Source organism: Lagopus leucura, unplaced genomic scaffold, assembly GCF_019238085.1.
Source record: "Lagopus leucura isolate 7727_CA_CO unplaced genomic scaffold, USGS_WTPT01 Super-Scaffold_100157, whole genome shotgun sequence".
NCBI lineage: Eukaryota > Metazoa > Chordata > Aves > Galliformes > Phasianidae > Lagopus > Lagopus leucura.
The window spans coordinates 45,952,848-45,972,572 of NW_024962334.1; the positions used below are offsets into that span (position 1 = coordinate 45,952,848).

The 19,725-nt window shown below is 45.4% G+C and overlaps 1 protein-coding gene across 1 annotated transcript; it reads left to right on the forward strand.

Annotated features, from left to right (window-relative positions):
* The first annotated feature begins 1,300 nt into the window (after window positions 1-1,300).
* On the forward strand, window positions 1,301-17,231 carry XIRP1 (xin actin binding repeat containing 1). The gene is made up of 4 exons (XM_042888699.1): window positions 1,301-1,353; window positions 5,156-5,316; window positions 6,780-6,833; window positions 8,537-17,231. Exon 4 carries the CDS (start codon window positions 8,537-8,539, stop codon window positions 16,250-16,252), a length of 7,716 nt encoding a protein of 2,571 aa, XP_042744633.1. The 5' UTR covers window positions 1,301-1,353; window positions 5,156-5,316; window positions 6,780-6,833; the 3' UTR covers window positions 16,253-17,231.
* The last annotated feature ends 2,494 nt before the right edge of the window (window positions 17,232-19,725 follow it).

Sequence of the window (19,725 nt, forward strand, 5' to 3'; positions counted from 1 at the left end):
GCAAGTTATAAATCCAATGAGAAATGGCAGTAAGTGCCCTTCCCTTCCCAAACCCTTGGCCTCCCAACATCCCCACCTGGAGCCACTCACCCATTGGCAGCCTCAAGTTGGGGCAGGGAGGCCACTCTGTTCCCGTCAGTGTGCATCTCCTCCAGCTCAGCATCCCCAGGACCAGGGCCACCAATTCACAGGCTGGGGGCAGAGATATAAACCCCTCTCTGCTGACTGAGCACCACCAATGGGCTGCTGGGCTCCTGGATTAAGCAGCAGCACTGGTTTCTCAGACAGCTTTTATGGGTGCTCACCCAACTGTGCAAATTACCTCACCGGGATTTAAGAGGTTCTTTTGTTAAAGAGTAGATTCTCTGAGAGGCAAAGATAGGAAGACAGTGGGGTGGGTGTGATTTGGCACCTGCAGTTCCCACATGTAGGGATAGAGGTGCTTAGGAATGGGGTTCTCTCCTGCAGGAATGGGCTTCCAGATCCAGGAGAGGATAGGGAGCTGCTGAGGTCTCACCAACGTGAGCACATCCAGCACACAGAGGACCTCTTGGTAATGACCATCCTGCTGAGGGGTCCTTAGCAGCAAATGTCATTACCAGCAGACAGTCCATCCCAGGGAACAAGGAAGAGCTAAAACAGTCCCAAATTTGCAGTCTACTCAGAGTGCCACAAACCCAGGAGCATTTCCATGTTGGTTCACCTCTGTTCTCCTGGAAAATGGAGTCCCAGCTACAGCATAAGGAACCATTGTTTTCCTGCCCTGCTTTCACAGCACTCAGAAGCTCTGGGACATGGGTCCCTTCACTGCCACTAACCTCTAAGAGTTGGATACTGCACCATGGGCTGTATTGCATCTCATGGTGACCACGTAGAGGCATGGCAGGGGCATGCAGACCATACCATGTCCCAGGGCATACAGCATGCCAAGTCCGTAGAGCATAACTGACACAAAGCTAGTTGGCAGAGCAATGAGGATGGGCAAGAAAACAAGGGGCCAGGACTGTATCACGACTTATACCACCAGCCTTTCCCTCTGCCTCCAGCTCCTGCAAGCTCCCTGCAAGCTGAGCTGAGCTCAGGTCCTGTTACACAACCCCATGGGATGTCAGGAGTGGGCCTGCATGGGGTGCACCCGCCTACACAAAGGGCTTTGCTTAGCAGCTGTGTTTGCTCAGGACGGCTGATTTTGGGAGCAAAGCCGATGACATGTGGTTGGCCAGGCAGCCCAGGGGATCAGTGCTGAGTTTGCAGCTTCCTTTTTTAATAGGTGACCTAGGCAGTCCGTAGCTCACTGGGGTTGGAGGTGGGAGCCGGGCTACAGAGAGTGCCAGCCGTGGCAGACACAAACAGGTGGGTCGCATGCTTTCTTCTATAGGATAAAGCAGTTTAAATGCAAAGCAGAGTGAGCAGAGCTGCTGTGTTAACAGACGAATGGGGTTTTCTCAGGGGAAGGAGGGATGAAGCACTTTGTTAAAGGTTTGTTTTCTGCTTGCTGGGAGTTGGCTGTCAGATTTAACAGAGACATTTTGAAACAAAGAGAGGTGCAATATTATCTTCTTCAGGAGACAGAGCTGTTGGTGACTTATGGACAATAGCCAAAGAGGAAGTGATTGAATATTTAGATTAATTTGTGAATCTTTTCCCCCATTCTCTTTCCTTTCCCTTTCTTCCTCTTGTGTCTAGGAAGGTCAGGGAGAAAAAGTGGGGACGAGGAATGGTTTTTCCCCATTGCAGGGCTGAATATCTCTGATCTCTACTGTTTAGGGCTGAATATCTCTGAACACCAGCCTGCTGCCAGGAGGGTCAGACAAGAGCCTCCTCTACACCTTTAGCTGCGAGGAGCTCTTTTTCTCCCCAGAAACCACCTCCATCCTGCCCTGTTCACCTTGGGCACAGCTGATGGACTAGAGGGAATATTCAAGGTGCTAGCAGAGCCCTTTTGTCCAACAGAACAGAAACATAGAACCCAACACAGGTCTCATACTGAGTCTCCATGCCCTCAGTCTCCCACACAACAATTCAGACAGTGTCACCCTTACCCTGTTTTCACCACACCCTTTAGCATCCTTTGCTGGGAAGCTCTTGAGATGACAGCCTGACTCTCTTGTTAGTGGGATTAAGTGTTGTTCTTCCTCTGCTATCTATAATTAGCACTTTGGAGGGTGGCAGCAGCCTGTTTTATCGGGCAGAGCCTCCTGCAGCAGCGCAGCTAATTATATCCATCATTAAAACAGAAGTCCTGTGGCTTTTCATCCATATGAGCCAAAGGATGAAGGAAGAAACAGATCTGAAGCAGTTTTCCACTGTGTGGTCAGAGAGCTGCATCCAGCTCCATCACCTGCTTGCAGGCTGGAGGGCACATTGCTGTGCTTTGGGCAGCATCTCCCCCCCCCCCCCCCCCCCAAAGGGGCCAACACAAATAACATCAGGTCACCATAACCCTCACGGACCACCTTGCAGAACGTTACCAGCCCAGATCTAGGATATGGAGTAGCTTTTGCTAAGTTCTCAGCACTAAAGTGGTCAAGTATAGGGTCCCAGCCTTGCTGTGAAGAGCTCCCAGTTCCTATAGGGAGCCTTTCAGAGCTTTTTCACTGTGACCACGGCTTTGCTGAGGGCTTATGCTCATTTTCCCAGTCAGAAAGGCTGCAAAACTATGCTTGGTTTTCTTTCTGCTTTGAAGCTAGGAAGGTTGTCTCTCACAGCTCTCCCCATTCCTCTTACTGAGAAGCTTTGCCAAACCTCATCACCTTGCAAGGGAGAAAGCTTCTGGTTTCCCAGTGGATTGGATTCTTTTTGCCTTCAGTAGGAAATTCAGAACTGTAGGAGAAAATAGATTCTCCAACATGATTTTTCAAAACCCTATTCATGGCAGCTAATCGCCCCATCCCTGGAGACATTCAAGGTCAGATTGGATGGGGCTCTGAGCACCCTGATCTAGCTGTAGGCATCCCTGTTAATTGCAAAGGAGTTGGAACTCAAAGGTGCCTTCTAACTCAAATGATTCTATGATTCTAATCTCTAATCCAGCACACTATTCAGTGCTATTCTCATAGGGCATGGGCATGGCCATGGCAAGGAAAGACCATGGAATCCCAGGTACCTTTGCTCGCTATTGCTTCATTTTTGCTCTTCACAGAGGGAAATGTGTGCCTCAAATCTCCTAGTGAAGGGGGAAGTCTTCTACAGCAGGTGGAAGGGCAGGTGTTAGAGGTATCAGCACCAGCTTCTATAAAAGTGGGTGTCACAGTAATGCCTTGACCCTCTCCTTCCCCTTTTCAAAGTGCTGAACATCTTGAAAAGTCACAGACCCAGTTAAATGCTTGACCAGAGTGGAGAAAAACTGACATAATCAGACACTAATTCATTTTACAGCCTCACTGCCTATCTGAGGATGCACCAGACTGGGACCAGCTGTGCCACTGTCTCCACTGGCTATAGCTGAATAATTCATTTTGGTTCAGAGTCTGACCCACCAACAATAGAAATTAGGGAAAGAAGTCCCATATTGACACTGTGACTTAGTTAGAAAGAAAAGAAATATGTTTAGGAAATCTCTTCTGTTTCCTCTCCTCATGCCACTGTGCCCTTTTGGCAGAACTGAGCACCTACATCTGCACTGCTTCCAGCTGCTTCCACATGGATCCAGCTTCAGCTTTGCATCAAAATGCCTTGGCATCTGCAGGAGCAGCTGGAACCAAGGACAGAAGAGACACCTGCAGGTGTCAGCATCTCAGTGGAGTCCTTCCGCTCTTATCTCAGTGTTTGTTCAGTGCTAAGGACTGACATGTCTGACCCATAGGAATTAGTGTCTCTTTTGAAGCACCAGCTCCCAGGATCCTGTTAGTGCACGATGTTACGTGTTGTCACCTCAAAATGAAGGCAAAGCAAATGTCCTTCAGTATTTCAGAGAAAAGCTGGAAAATATGAACTCAAAATCTGGAAAACAAAGAAAGGAGTCATTAAGTCGGTTATTTACAAAATCTCATGATTTGAGGACTGAGATTTGAGAGCAAGGAATGCCAGAATTGCTGCAGTGTTTTCAATGTGCACATATTAACAAGTACATCAGCCTTTCCGTGGCTGTGAAAAAGCTGGATTTGTGGAGAGAGAGCCCATTGTTCAAACAGAAAGCATTGCAAATACCACACTAAATCCAAATGTATCAGTGCAAGCCTGCAAATAAAGGGAGAACCTTCTGGTGTTTTTGCAGTGGTAACAGAGAAATGAAGCCCCTGCTAGCCCAGAGGACTGAGGTGCAGCATATATGTACAGAGGGGAAACTCCTGCTGTTTAGGGGATGAAGGCCATGGGAGGGAGTGCACTGGGTGGACTTGGGCTGAGTATCACCCAAGTGCGTGTGAGCACAGCTGCAAGTGGTCCCCCTGCATACCTCTCAGGTTGTCTGCCTGATAGATCACCTCTTCCCAAAATAGTCAATTCCTCCATGAACCAGATAGAGACATCCCCAGCTGGAGTCATCTCCATGATAGGCATCTGAACAAAAGTAGGGGGAATGCCAGATATCTTGGATATGTCAGGAATGTCATGCTGGGCTCTAGTGGCGCTCTATGGGAGCTAGCTCAGATCATCACCACTCTAAAATAAGAGATCGTTCCATGCTGTGGCCATGGGCAAATCTTATAGTCTCATCATCTCTTGGTTTCCCGAAAGGAGAAGGGGTGAAGATGAATGGGTATAGCTGCCTGCGAGGCATGCCGATGGGAGAGTGAAGTGGTTAAGGAGAAAAAAAATAGAAGTTGATTCAAGTTTAACATCTGTAGTTTTTTCACATCCTTCACATCACTTCTGTCTTGGTGATGGCCTTGGCTGGGGATGCAGGGATGGGTGCAGGATCTGTGCCAGGCGAGCTCCACGGTAGGATAATGGCACCAGGTGTGTGCTTGGTGGGTTGCTCTCAAGTCTCACCATCCATTTCAGCCATCCATTTCAGAGGAGGGCAGATGTCCACGTTTTCTCCCTAAACCTAAAGGAATGACGTTAAAGTCAGGGAGAGAGGTCCCCACCTTGCTGGGGACTCCAGGAAGAAGGGGTGCACAGAAAGCAGAGCCCACTTAAAAATGTCCTGCCTCACACCATGCCATCACCACTGTTTCACATAGCTCACTATGCCTACCTGTCTCTGTTTCAGATGAGAGGACACAGTCATTTTTAGACATATCAGACAGCACAAGGCGCTTACTTCAACAAGGACGAGGGAGGTCCTCTTCTCTGTCTGTCAAGGAGCTGTCAGCTCGTTATCTCTCGCAGGCAGCTGCTGCTGCTGCTTCTCAAGGCAGCACCACATCACCGGTAAGAACCATGGCATCCAAATGGTGTCCCATCCCTTCCAGAGGCTCCAGAGGGAGAACACACCTGAGTTCATGATGCTGGAGGAACGCAGCATTTCTTTTCCAGGAATGACCATAACATAGAATATGCCATCTAAATGTCATATTAACGTACCATATACAAATATCACATTATCGTGCTGATACTAATTGCATTGCTGATATGCACGTGATATTCATGCTGCATGTACACACACATTATATCCGATAGCTCCTGCATACAGTGTATTCATGAATAAGATATCTAATATCTGCGTGTATAAGCACAATTACATCTATTCAGGAAATATTCAGCACATAGCAACGTGTACATCCCTCTGCTATACTCATTCTAACATACATAAGTGGGTCCCAGATTCACCCCATGTAGTAGAAAAAGGAAACATCACCAGGGGATTTGATCAGTGATTTAATCATCCAGACTTGGCTGATCAGTGGGTCATAGGATAATTCTTGTTGTACGTATTATGAGGTATTAAGCTATATTTTTCTCTCCTGCCTGGCTCTGTTTGTCATCCAGGGGTGATAGGAGATGCATTTTCTCTCCTGGACTTCTGCAGGTTCATTCATGCTCCTTCCACTCCCAGCCATCTGCAGGGTCCTTGACTGGAAATGTAGTTTCTTGAACAAGTGTAAGGGCTCTGAACTGGAAGAGCCCAGACTGAAGCACTGCCACCTGAAAATAATTAAGCACAGACCATCAGTGGGGAATTACAACTGCAATGAAGCAGGTTCAGACTTCTTTAAAGGCTGTTCCATGACCTGCGCCCACAATGGACGAGGTTTGGGAAGAACCACGCGTCCTGTCCAGCAGCAAGACATGATGGGCCATACAGCTTGATAAGAAATATTTCTTCACCAGAATCTGTACTAATTAAAATTTTCTAAGAAATCTGCATTGCTGTGAAGCGTTCAGGTTGGGAAAGAGAAAGAAAAGTCTGAGAAAAATAATCACAGAATCACACACAACCAGAGAGTCTGTAGGAGTTGGGAGGGACCTCCAGAGGTCTTCTAGTCCAACCTTCCAGTAATAATTTCAAAACAAATTTTCAATGAATTTTGATTCGTAATGCCATTGCAATATGAATTTGTTTTGTCATAAAAATACTGGCATACCAACAGAACTATAAGACAAATCAAGCTTTGGAGAAATTAGTGCTTGTTTTGTTTTTTTCCCGTGACTCTGAACAAATGTGTTTGGGTTTCTTTTGTCGACTGACGCTTTTGGAAAAATGTCTGTTCAGCCTGGGGTAAGATTGATTTTTCCCAGCTGAGAGCTGTCAGTGAACCAAAAAAAACCCACAAAAACAAAACGCCAGTGGTTTCCAGTTCTCTGTAGTAGACACACACACACATATATATATACAGCTGTCGTATGTGTCTGCCTATGCAGTTTGATGTCATTCCTCTCTATGTCTTTTCCAGAGAACTGTGAAGGACAGCTCCACTCAATCTCTCAACAGCCAGAAAACAAGCAAGGTAAGAAATGTTAGAGATAAGCACCCTTATCTAACCAAATATTTGCGGATAGTTGTGGAGTGTGATTGACACACCCACACCAGGCAGTGAGGAGTGCTTCCACACTGAATATAGCTACCAGCTGCTCAGCCCTTCCCTGTGTTTAGAAGCTTATAGATTAAAAAAAAAAAAAAAAAAAAAAAAAAAAAAAAAAAACCACCTTATTTTTAGAAGTGCATTTGACGATTCAAAGTACGTTGGCTTGTACGAATAATTTGCGTTTTACACTTGCTGCCAAATATGCTGGTTTTGGTATTCTGGTTTGTTTAGGTCTGTTTGGTTTGGGCTTTTTGTTTGTTTGTTTTTGCTGTTTGTTTTTTTTTTTTCTTACTAATGTTCAGCACTTATTTTTAGCGAGAACGATCTGTGTGTTAACAGAGCAAAATAACATTGCGCGCCATTGCTTTGAGCAACAACTAATAATATTCCAGGCATAACTCTACAGACGTAACTCCAAAGGCATGCCAAGGATCAGCAGATCTGTTTACTGAAAGGAAAGCCCCAGGATTATGGTTCTTTTTAGATAATGATTAAAGGCTTCAAATACCTTCCCTTTGGAAAAAAAGCCAATCCAGCGCAGTCCACAGGTATTCAGTTCAGCTGTTCTGTGCTCAAAATTCCAAGATAAGGAGAAAAATGCTGAAAGTAAAGTTCAAAGGCAGTCAGAACAACCACTGTCCAGCCTGTCATGACTGCGCCTTCTCTTTTCTGCTGTACCTACGTTGCTGAAAAATCCAGTTGAATTCAGTTTGAGTGAGTCTAAATGTAAATAGTTCATAGGCCATAGCACTGAGATGTGATGTGGCAGTGATATACTGGCTTCTGGCTCTGTAGCAAGTGAATTGCTCATTTTTACATAACAGACTAAATGTCAGCGGGTTTGAGGGCACATGAGTTAGCCTCACTCCTGTACAAGTCTTAAAAAAAAGCTTTATTTAAATCTCTCACTGTGGAACTGTACACCTATTCTCATGCAAGTGATGGTGTGGGGTACATGTGTGAGTCCAATGGGGAATCAGATGTCCTTTCCAAAGTCCCCAATCCTGTGCCATGGGCAGCCAATGGCAGTACTGAAAACCCATCATGCTAGCTGCCTACCCAAAATTGGGATGTCCTCACCAGCTCACTTTCACACTTTTATTTGGTTCTCTCTCACCATTTTTACTCTCAAGATCTCCTCATAAATACTTCATTGGCATTTTCCTGGAGTATAACCTTTGTTTGCAGACTCTTTTCAAGTTCCCTCACTGCCCCACATTTGGAATTAGGAGGCAGAAATTAACTCTTATCTTGCTACTTGATGATAAGCCTTCTTTATGTCATTCTCATGGTCTGTCTCTCTTGCTGACAGTCCAAATCAGGCCTCTCTTATGCTGTAGCTGGATTGACACCTGAGACTATAGACTAACCATCCCACATGCCTGGATAAGGGGCCTTGATTTAGAACATGTTGCTGTGGAACCAGAGCTAACACCAAGTCCGGAGTGTGTGCAGTGATATGATGCTTTGGAGTGCTATGTGCTACTGAACTAAAGGTATGGAGCTCAGTATGTGCATGGAGTTCCCTTTTTGGGCTGTCTTTTCTTTTGGCATTCACACTACTAACAGCCAATGGGCTGGGATGTTAAGAGATGATTCTGACCTTCAAAACTGTTTCCCTAAAGATGGCAGAACCTCAGAAATCATCTAAAGTCGCTGTCAAGAAAATGGAAGATGACTTACCTCCCCCTCCCATCCCTGGCTCAGTCCAAGTCATCGCTCCGGGGAGCCAGGATCCCAACCCACTCCCTGTGCCTCCTCCTAAGCAAGCTTTCTCCAAGTTCTACCAGCAGCGACAAGTAAATGAGCTAAAGAGGCTCTACAGACACATGCATCCTGAGCTCAGGAAGAACTTGGAAGAAGCTGTGACTGAGGACCTGGCAGAAATGCTTAATACTGAAGATCCCAATGCACAGGGATCTGTGAACCTGGATAAAGTTCTTCCCGGTGAGGTTCAGTCCATGCGCTGGATCTTTGAGAACTGGGCACTTGACTCTATTGGGGACCATCAAGCCACAAAGAAGATGATGGAAGACGAGATAATTCCTGGTGGGGATGTGAAAAGTACTTCTCTGAGGTTTGAAAACCAGACCGTCAATGGGGACTATCTGTCAACAACAGCAAAGTTATCAGAGACAGACCTTGCCAGAGGGGATGTGCATACTGCCCGGTGGCTCTTTGAAACCCAGCCTTTGGACTCGTTAAACAAACTGTACTCAGATGAAACTGAAGTGCAAGAGGCAGTTCTCAAGGAGCCGGTCCAGGGAGGTGATGTGAAAGGTGCCAAAGAACTCTTTGAAGCCCAGTCCTTGGATGCTATAGGACGCTGCTGCTCCGTGGAGGAGAGGAGCATCCTGCAGCTCAAGTCAGAAATCCAGGAGCTAAAAGGTGATGTCAAGAAGACTATCAGACTCTTCCAAACAGAGCCCCTCTGTGCAATTAGGGACAAAACTGGAAACATCCATGAAATCAAGTCTGTTTGCCGAGAAGAAATTCAGAGCAATGCAGTCAGAACAGCTCGCTGGCTGTTTGAGACTCAGCCACTGGATACCATCAACAAGGACACTTCTAAAGTACAAATAATCCGTGGGATCTCATTGGAAGAAATAGGAAGGCCAGATGTCAGTGGAGCAAGGTGGATATTTGAAACTCAGCCTCTGGATGCCATCAGAGAAATTACTGTTGAAGAACAGGATTTCAAAGCTTCAACAGATTTTGTTACAGGGGCAGATGTCAGTAAACAGCGATTACTCTTTGAGACCCAGGCCCTTGATTCTTTGAAAGGAGAAGCTTCAGAGAGCATTGCAGCCAAAGAACAAGTCATTGGAGGTGATGTGAAATCTACACTCTGGCTATTCGAAACTCAACCGATGGAAACCCTGAAAGACAATTTTGAAGTGGGTCATTTGAAAAAAGTAGAGCTTTCAGCAGAGGAGAAAGGAGATGTGAAACAAAGAAAACATGTGTTTGAGACCTGTCCCCTTGGCAGTATCTCCAAGGCATTTGAGGAAGAAGTTTCAGCTGCCAGCACAGAAGAAGTGGTTAAAGGGGATGTGAAATCTTTCAAGACTCTATTTGAGACTCTCCCCCTAGATAGCATCAAGGAGGTTGATGCTGAGCCTGTCACCAAGGAAGAGGAGAAGATTCCACCTGGTAATGTCAAAGCTAATCAAATCCTATTTGAAACTACACCCCTCTATGCCATCAAGGATAGCTTTGGCAATTTTCACGAAGTCACATCTGTAAGCAGAGAGCAAGTCATTAGTGGTGACGTCAAGAAGTACAAATGGATGTTCGAAACCAGGCCACTGGACCAGTTTGATGAAAGCACCAAGAAAGTGGATATAATACGGGGGATCACAAAACAGGAGGTGGTGGCTGGTGATGTCAGAACAGCCAAGTGGCTCTTTGAAACTCAACCTATGGATGTCATTCATCACCAAGCCACTCAAGGTGAGGAACACCCCTCAGTGAAGAGGGAAATCTCCCAGCGGGGGGATGTGAAGACCTGTAGATGGCTTTTTGAGACCCAGCCCATGCACACCCTGTATGAGAAGGCTGAAAAGAAGCAAGAAGAGGATGTCAGTGTGCCTCAAGCTGACGTGAAATCATACACATGGATGTTTGAGACTCAACCCCTGGACTCCCTGAAAGGTCAAGAGGAGCAGTATTTGAGAGTCAGTAAAGCATACAGTCAGGATGAATTACAGGGAGTTGATGTCAAAACTGTCCGCCATTTATTTGAGACTGAACCTTTGGGCAGCAGTGTTGTCAGTGAAGCTGACCAAAAGAAAACCCTGCGGTACTCTAGCCGTGTGGAGATACAGTCTGGAGAAGTGTCCAGAGTGAAGGAATTTTTCGAGGCTAAGCCTTTAGATACAACAACAAAACCAACTGCGGTCATCAAGGATGATGGAACGATCGAAGCTGGATCAGTGCACAAATTCACTTGGCTCTTTGAGAATTATCCCATGGACACCCTGAAGGACAGCTCTGAAGGTATCCAGGAAATCCCTCCAGAGAAGGATATCAAGGGTGGAGATGTTGGAGGCAAAAGGTTCATATTTGAGACCTACTCCCTTGACCAAATCCATGAGAAAGTAGATGAGACAGAGCTCCATAAGATCCAGAAAGATACCATGAGCAAAGCAAACGTCAAGTCCTGCACAATGCTCTTTGAAAGCAAACCCTTATATGCTATCCAGGACAAAGAGGGGGGATATCATGAGGTCACTTCAGTGCAGAAAGAAGAAATCATGAAAGGCGACGTGAAAGGTGCACGGTGGTTGTTTGAAACTAAGCCTCTGGATCAGATCAAAAAGGATGAAGAAGTGTTTGTGATTAGGGCTGTCACCCAAGAGGACATCAAGAAAGGAGATGTCCAGGCTGCCCGGTGGAGGTTTGAAACAGAGCCTCTTGACTCTTTCCCTGGAGGAAAGATTTCTGTGCCCAGAACAGTAGATGATGTGCAGAAGGGAGATGTTCAGTCCAACAAGCAGCTCTTTGAGTCCCAGCAAGTGGGCCAGAAGAAATATGTAAGGATGGTCAGTGTCAGTGATGTTCAGCGGGGTGATGTGAGGACATCTACCTGGCTTTTTGAAAACCAGCCTGTGGACTCCCTTTATGGGGATGCAGACAGAAGCTCATCTATCAGCACAGTGCAGAGAGAGGACAGCCAGAAAGGAGATGTCAAACGCTGCACCTGGTTGTTTGAAACCCAGCCCATGGACACTCTTAAGGACCCCGAGGTGACAGTCAGTACTGGGACACAAGAACCAATCCCTCGTGCAGATGTGAAAAGCACAACATGGCTCTTTGAGAGTACGCCCTTGGATAAATTCGGTGCTTCTGAATGCAGCAGGGAAGCAGAACTGAAAGAAAGAACTATGAGGGAAACGTTAGAGACACTCTGTACTTGCCAGGCTATTCAGCACGATGGGATCCTCATTGAAGCCAATGATATGGAGAGCGTGAAGATGGTGAAGTACCAGCTCAGTAGCCCAGGTGCTCCAGAAATCCTGAAAGAAGAGATTGTGAGAGGCCATTTACAAGGGATCATGCTGCAACTCCTGCACAGAACCAATGTGGAACCACAGAGTGTGCTGGTGGAGGAGGACAGAGAGGGCAAGATCAAAGTAAGCTCTTTGCAGCTTCTGGACCAGAGTGAAGCTATTAAAGGCAAAGAGGACTTGAGTGGAAATGTTGCTAAGGCTCTCCAGGGCCTCCTTAGTCAAGATGCTTCCATCAAAAAGGGGATGGTCATACAAGAGACAAAGTCAGAATCAGTGAAGATGACCCTCTACTCCCTCCTGTTCCATTCTGTGCAGCAAAAAGTTGTCAAGGGGGATGTGAAGTCAACGATAGGGAACCTGATGGCTTCTTCTCAGGAGCAGAAGGCTACAGTAACTGTTAAGCGTGAGGACAATGAGAAAGGGAACGTCCAGCTTTTTGCGAGCTGCATTGAGAAGGGAGATCTGGACTATCTGAAGAACCTTCAGCAGGAGTCAGAAATACAGTCCCTCATCTCTGCCCAGGCAGAGCAAGGGACAGCTGAAAGTGCCCTGCGGGTTTTGCAGGGGACTAATACACATGTCTTAGAAAACAAAGAACAAGTAGAGAAAGTAATGGCAGAAGCAAAGCCAGGGGCTCTGGAGGGAGCAAAAAAGGTATTTGCATGTGAAAGCACGGGCAAGGAGGGTGAGTTAGAGAGAGAGGTTGTGCGTGCTGTGGGTGTGACAGGCACCACTGTGCAATGCCTTGGGAAGCCTCAGAACCTGCCCACAGGGATGGAAAAGGAAGAAATCATGTCAGGGGGGCTTAAAGTAACTACAAAGTCAATTCAAAGGGTTGCAGATGTCAGCAAGAATACAGAGAAAGAAGAATCCACCTCTGCACGTCTGAAGGAGCACAAAGCTACGATGCAAGGCATTACCCAGACCAAAGTGACAGCTGAGAGGAGTGAAGTGGTTGGAGAACAGCAGAGTTTGGTGACTGAGCAAGCCAGCCAGAAGCAGTCAGAAGAGAAGGCCCTTGGGAATGATCTTCAGGCTGCAATGCAAAGCCTGAGGCTAGCAACAGCAGAAGCGAGAAACATTCAACATCATGTTCAAAGCAAGCTACAAAGGAACAGGGAGGAAGTCCACACGGCCTGCAGACAGCAGGTAGCTAGTAAGCAGGAGACAAAGACCCTTCAGTCAACTGTACATCAGCAAGAGTCTGCATCTACCATGCGGGAGAATGCCAGCACAGCTGTCAGGACCACCACCACTAGAGTCCAGGAGGCTTCCCAGACCCACAGAAGTGTGTCTCAGAAGAGTATAGCATCACATAAAAAGGTCAGTGCTTCAGAGGAAGTACAGGGAGGACAACTATTGAGCCAGGAAAACCAAGTTGTGCCTAGTAGAGATGTTAGCATTAAGGATGGCCTTTATACTGCCACACCTGTGAAAACCTATATAAACCCTTTCGTTGAGTCTGATTACAAAGAGCGATCAGTGCAAGAAGAAAGAGATGTTATTATCAGAGGGGATGTACAGACAGCTATCAGAGCACTGCAAAGTGCCGCCACAGAACAGCGCCTGGTAGAAAAGGAGGATGTTGTCCGTGGTAATTTAAAAGCCACACTTCAGTCACTGGAAAAGTCTAACGTTAATGTCTCCAAAGGGGATTTTAAAGCTGCTATGATATACAGAAATGCAGGGCAGTCCTATTCTGTGTGTAAAAAGAAAAGTGAGACTCAAGTCAATAATAACCAGACAGCTGTAGTGGCTTCAGGGTCACAAGCTGATAATGACTTTCCTCCTCCTCCCCCAGTTGCTGTGATGAAAGCAGAACATTGTCCACCCTCAACCAAAGCAACAAGAGAAGGTGCCCTTACATTATTAACCAGCAAAGATGAAGCTCCAGGATGTTTCTCACCACTCCAGACCCCTCTTCCTTCCCTCCCTTCCCTGTCCTGCAAACCCAGTGACCAGAATTCTACAGAAAAGCCCAAGATTCCTCCAAAACCAGAAATCACTGCCCCACCAAGAAAAAAGCCTGTCCCCCCACCAAAACCCGAGCACCTCTTACATGAGGCATATTCTGCTTCTACAAATAAGAGCACAAGCAGATCAACCAAATCTATCCCTCCACCCGTGCCTGCAAAAACTCCAGGCTTGAAGGAAATCAGCAAGCCAAAGCCTCCCCCTGCAGAGCTGAAGTTAAGTTGCACAGAAGTATGTGAACAATCAGACCACAGGGAGAGTCAAGAAAAATATAGCACTTTGGAGTCATCTGTGGACAAATCTATTACAGTTCAGGACAAATCTATCACAATTCAGGGCTCTGAGAGAAAGCTGCCTAAATATCCTATCAAAACCCCTCTTCAGCTGGCAGAGGAAAGGTACAAGGCAAGCAAAGGAGGACAAGGCAAGTTTGAACTAGACAGAGCTAAGCCTTCAAAGCCGGTGAAAAATGGAGAGGTTGGATTTGAAGCCAAGCAAGGAATGTTGAATGGGAAAGCAGCAGCTCCAATAAGCTGCTCCCGTGAGGTAGTTCAGAGGCATTCTGAGATGTGTCAACAAGAGGAGAGATTCTCTTCAATGTCATATGCAGCCTCTCCTGGTAGAGCACAGACACCTAAAATGCCAGGACAGACTGAGCCAAGCACCTCCTCTGTGGGCCATGACACTCCTCCAAAGAGAGGAGATGACATTGCAAAAAATGCCTCAACCAAGGTGGAAAGGGAAGGTGTGTATAATGCCTATTCATCATGGGAAAGTCAGAGAGTCATGCAGCAAGTGAATGAAAGGAAACAAACGAGTCATTCAGTGTCCTTCCATCAGCAGCCGAAGAACGCTTCCAAGGAAGAACAACAGGGAAATAGTGAGCAACCAAAACGTCCTGATGTGGAGGCAGAGGCACCTGCTCAGGAGAAGCCAGCAGTTATTATGAGAGAAAAATCCAAGAGTGAAACAGAAGATGAACGTCGGAAGAGGCTGTCAGTGCACAAAGAGGAGATAATGAAAGGCAACGTCAAAGAGGCTATGGAGATCTTTGAAAATCTCAGAAGACAAGAGGAGCTGCAAGAGATCTTGACTAGGGTGAAGGAGTTTGAAGAGGAAACAAGCAAAGTGGATGTGAAATCGCTGAGGAGCCTTTTTGAAAAGGTCCCTGATTGGATGGTTCGTCAGAAGGCCCTCCAGGACAAACAACAGGATGGGGCTGTGACACAGGCCAAGGATGACACTGACAGTGTCTCCTCAGTAGAGATGGTTTTTGGGGACCTGGAGAGAGCAAGTGCTGAGATTATCCACCTGAAGGAGCAGACACTCGCCCGACTCTTAGACATTGAGGAGGCTATCAAGAAAGCTCTTTATTCTGTCTCCAGTCTCAAGTCTGAGTCAGACATCGCTGGGCTCTCTGGTCTGTTCAAAGAATCTCTGGGGAGCACCCAGAGCTCTACAAGCAGCAGCAATATCCGCAAAATCAGTATTGTGTCAAGCAAAGCCAGGCAGGAGGAAACCACGGTGGAAACAGGGGAGGCAGCATCAGTGGAAGGTGCAAAGGCGGCAGAAAAGACTGAGGTAACCAAGTCAGAGCTGGAGGTCCCCCGTCAAGTTCATCCTCGTGTCAGTTCTCCCTCTTCACCTTCCTACATCACCATCGAGTCTGCTGCCAGGAAACCAGCAGAGTCACCCAGGACAGCACATTCCCCACGAGACATCCCTTCCCCAGATCGTCCGGACACTCCAGGAAAGAAGGATGCTTTTGCTCAGGAGAGTTCTAACTCCATTAACCATCCATCAGCTGGGTCATCTGGGCATGACACGTCTCCCTTTGAGAAGAGACCGGAGCCCACCCAAACAAATGCTGAGGAGAACTCAGTGAAACAGCACACCCCTGCTAACACCAACAATCAGGTCGATGAGAAAGAGAGGTGCCCTCCAGATGCCTCCAAAGGTAGCTGCCAGTGTGGGGTGAAAGGAGGCTTTCCAGGATATTGCTCCCCAAGCACCCCCAGCCCACAGAACCCACGGAGGCAGAAAAGCATCTTGGAGCTGAAGACAGGGCCTGATGGATCCAAGCTCTATGGAGCTACCCGGACTGTCACAGAGCAGTATGAGGAAATGGACCAGTTTGGAAATAAAATCATCACTTCATCTACCACAGTCACCAAGCAATCTGAAACACAAACATCCTCCACGTGTGGTGTGGCCTCGCATCCCCAGTATGAAGTATCTGCATCACCCGTGTTTCCAAGTTACCTGAAAAGCCCAAGTGAAAACATCCACAATGGCATTTTCCAGGAGACAGGAGTGGTCTTTGTCACCTTTGGTAACTCCAGGCTAAAGAAATAGGAGGTCTTGAAGAGCAAGAGAGAACTATATAAAAAAGAAAAAGACAGTCTACAACAAAAAAATTCTCCTTGTTTATCTACATTATACACAGGGAATCATCTACACCCTAAAGACTTCTCAGGGTCTTCGTCTTGGTGTTCTTGTACAGACAGGACAAACGCAGTCTGCCCTGACAACTGCCCTCACCTGAACAACTCAGCAGACTTGGTGCTGCACCACAACCCAGAGCCCTGGCACTGCCAGAAGCACTGCCAGAAGGGAAACATCCATCCACGGTCATCTTGGGCAGTTTCTTCTCCAACAGTATAATTTGGGGCATAGGAAGGGCTACATTAGGCTTCTCTGAACTAATTGACAAGGAAAGATAGATAGAATCAGTTCAAGAAGAGATCGATCTGGTCATGGGCAAACAAACACTCGGTATTATCTTTTGTATTTAATTTCAGTACAGAGTTGCCAGGGAGGGCATCGTAAACACATAAATATGTATAAGTACACATGCTGACATTGATGGGTGGGCTAGATGGGTTTTTCCTTAGACAATAAATTAAAAAGTTCAAATGGCTGACACTGTTATTGGTGGGGGAGGAATTTAACAGAGTACGTTTCCTAGAACTACTTGATGCTATTGAAAATTGTTACATCAAACCCCACAGCTATTATCAGTGCTGTTTCTCCAAAGAAAGATTTAAAGAAAGGTGCTCCAGGTGAGAAAGAATGGTTGTTGCTTTCCTTTATTTTCAGAATTGTTATTTATTATTCGATATACACAAAAAAACCTTATTTTAGATTTTCCATGCTTTCATACCTGTTTACTGTTTCAGTTCATTTTGCAACCTTGTAAAGCAATTTTCTTTGTATTGTGACTTTGTTTTGTACATTCACAACTCATGATTTTAGATTTTTTTGTGGCTTTTTTTTTTTTTTTTAAACTTTTATTGCTGCATTCATCTGAAGGTAAACATTACCTCTAAAAATACTTTGGTCTGGTTGGCTTTCTTTTGTTGAGTGCTAGATTCCTTTCAAAGTCCCCTGAAATTAACCACTTAAATGAGCCAGTCGAATCACACAGTAAGGCCATTCCAAATCACTAAACCTAAATCACAAATCTATGTCTTCTTTACAATGTGGGCGGACTATCAGCTCCGTGGCAGGCAGTTTCTATATTCACATCTAAAAACTGAGTTGAGTGCAATATAAAACACACCACCCCATCCAGGAGCATAGTTGAGTTGACATTGGGTACGATGTACAACCCAATAAGTCCTTTCCCACACTGACAACTGACAACAGTTTCAGAGTGTACCTCTTCATATCACTCAGCTCATAGCTATGTTTTTAAACAGCAGATATTATCTCACACCATATCTTGCTCACTGTGTGGTAGGCCAGGTAGGTAGATTAAAGCTAAGTAATATAGGGCCCCTTCAACCTCCCTGAAAATCATGGAAAATGTTGTATGAATAAATAATACCTCTCTGTTGATGCTTCAACATTGGTAACTGAAGGAAATAAGAAAGATTTATCATCGTTCTCATAGAGTCTGGATCTGAGAGCAACAGACCTTGAATGGAAGTGGCTGATGACATATTCCTAACATTCCTGGTAGTTTTGTCAGAAAATTCTTAGCCCACAGAAACATTCCTGAGAATAATAACAAAAAATAGGTGTGATCTGTAGAATTCCTGCTTTCCTCCAAGAATGTAGGCATATACCTACAGCACTCTGATGTGCTTCTAGGACCCCAAAAGCTGGAAAGTAGCATATGCTGAAAGAAAACTAAGAATGTGGTTTTCAGTTCCACCAAAGAGTACAACAAAGTTTGAGGTAAAAGAGCAGATCATCATAAACTGAATGTAATTGGTTTCAGGAAACCAGACCAAATAACTGCTTAGACCTTCCCAATTGTTTTAGTGGGATCACTAATAGAAATGGCAGAATCAGCAATTCAGAGGTTCTCCTGAATTTTTTCCAACACAACCATCTTATATTTGCTTGCTTCTAGCCTTAGCTTGTCTCAGGATGCCAGTACCAGGTTTGCTTCGTCTCTCTTTACAACGCTTCTACTAAGTTGCAAACAGGTTCCTTGGGCAAAGAAAGTGATTCCACAGGAACTCAAATAAACCCAAATATCCTGCACTGCCAGTGCTTAAAAATAGTGATTCTACTGTTTGTACTTCAGGATTTTCAGTGTTTCTAAATGTCCAGTGAGCCATTTAAGAGGCTGAGCTCATTTGGGATGTATTTCTTTCATGGTATTTTCATTAGCCAGGATATCATGAGGACACAGATGCTGCATTATTTCAGTATTATACATGGCTTCTTGAACTCCTGAAAGAGTTGGAGAAAAAACAAATGCAGAGATTTGAAACTCAAGTGCGAGCTGAAGCTGCAAGCTCCATTCTTCAGACCTTGCAATAATATAAGAGTATATACAAACTTCCGAATCCCAAATGATTTGTCATAGTTTTCTAGGATCTTTGGATACAAGACATGATATTGTTCACCGGTCTTTATCCTAGTGAATCACTGCATTCTCACACAGTGTAGGGTAGATATTTTCAAGAGCAAATTGGCTGGGAAAGCTACTTGTACCAGCAGACGGGGACAGATGATCTTGCCTTGATTATAACTCCTTGAGTGGTCACAGGAGAAATTCATCTGCAGATCCAGTTCTCCTGAAGCAGTAACCATGAAACATGCTACATTTGAAGTGCCTCCATCAAGTATGACCTGTCCCAAGTCTATTTCAGCCACATGTCCCTGTTAAGATGCTTAATCTTAGATATGAAAGCTTTGAGCTGGCTGTCTTCTCCATCCATTGATAACACAATGCATGATACAGCATTTTCAGGCTAATCTTCCCTACCTTAAAAACTTTTATGCACCCAGAAAGCGAACAAGCAAACAGCAGATGATAAGGCATATGCCAGCTGCAACCTTTAGCACAGCAGTAATCAGCAGTGCACTGAAGGAACCTTCCAACAACACTCTATAAATGTTTTCAAAGAAATCTTAACATAATTTCCTTGCCCGCAGTGCCATTTGATGGCTGCTAATCACCTCTGTGTCTTCCAAAATGTTAGAAATGCTTATTCCCAGAGATGGTAAAAATACCTCTGAAAGACTAAATCTATTTGTCATGCATCATCAGAGTGAGCATTTAACATACACCCTGGTGCTACCCCGCATCCCCTAGAAAAGATTACCCCACACTTGGAACTCACTCCAGAAGCACATACATTCATTCCAAAAAAAAAAAAAGAGTAGAGAGATACTGTTTGTTTGCTAAACAGCTGTTTCCTTCCTCGGTCACAATTAAAGGAAAGTGTTTTTCTTATACAGCAGAATCACATCAGTAATTTATTTTCTGTCAAAATAAAAACTTTGTTTTGTCTGAGAGCTTCATCACTGCCAAAGAAAATGCCTGCAAGAGTACCAAGAGATACCATGATCCATACCACAGAATAAAT

Excerpts from the sequence above, each read along its gene's own strand:
- XIRP1 (XM_042888699.1), top strand. The coding sequence starts at position 8,537 with ATGGCAGAACCTCAGAAATCATCTAAAGTCGCTGTCAAGAAAATGGAA.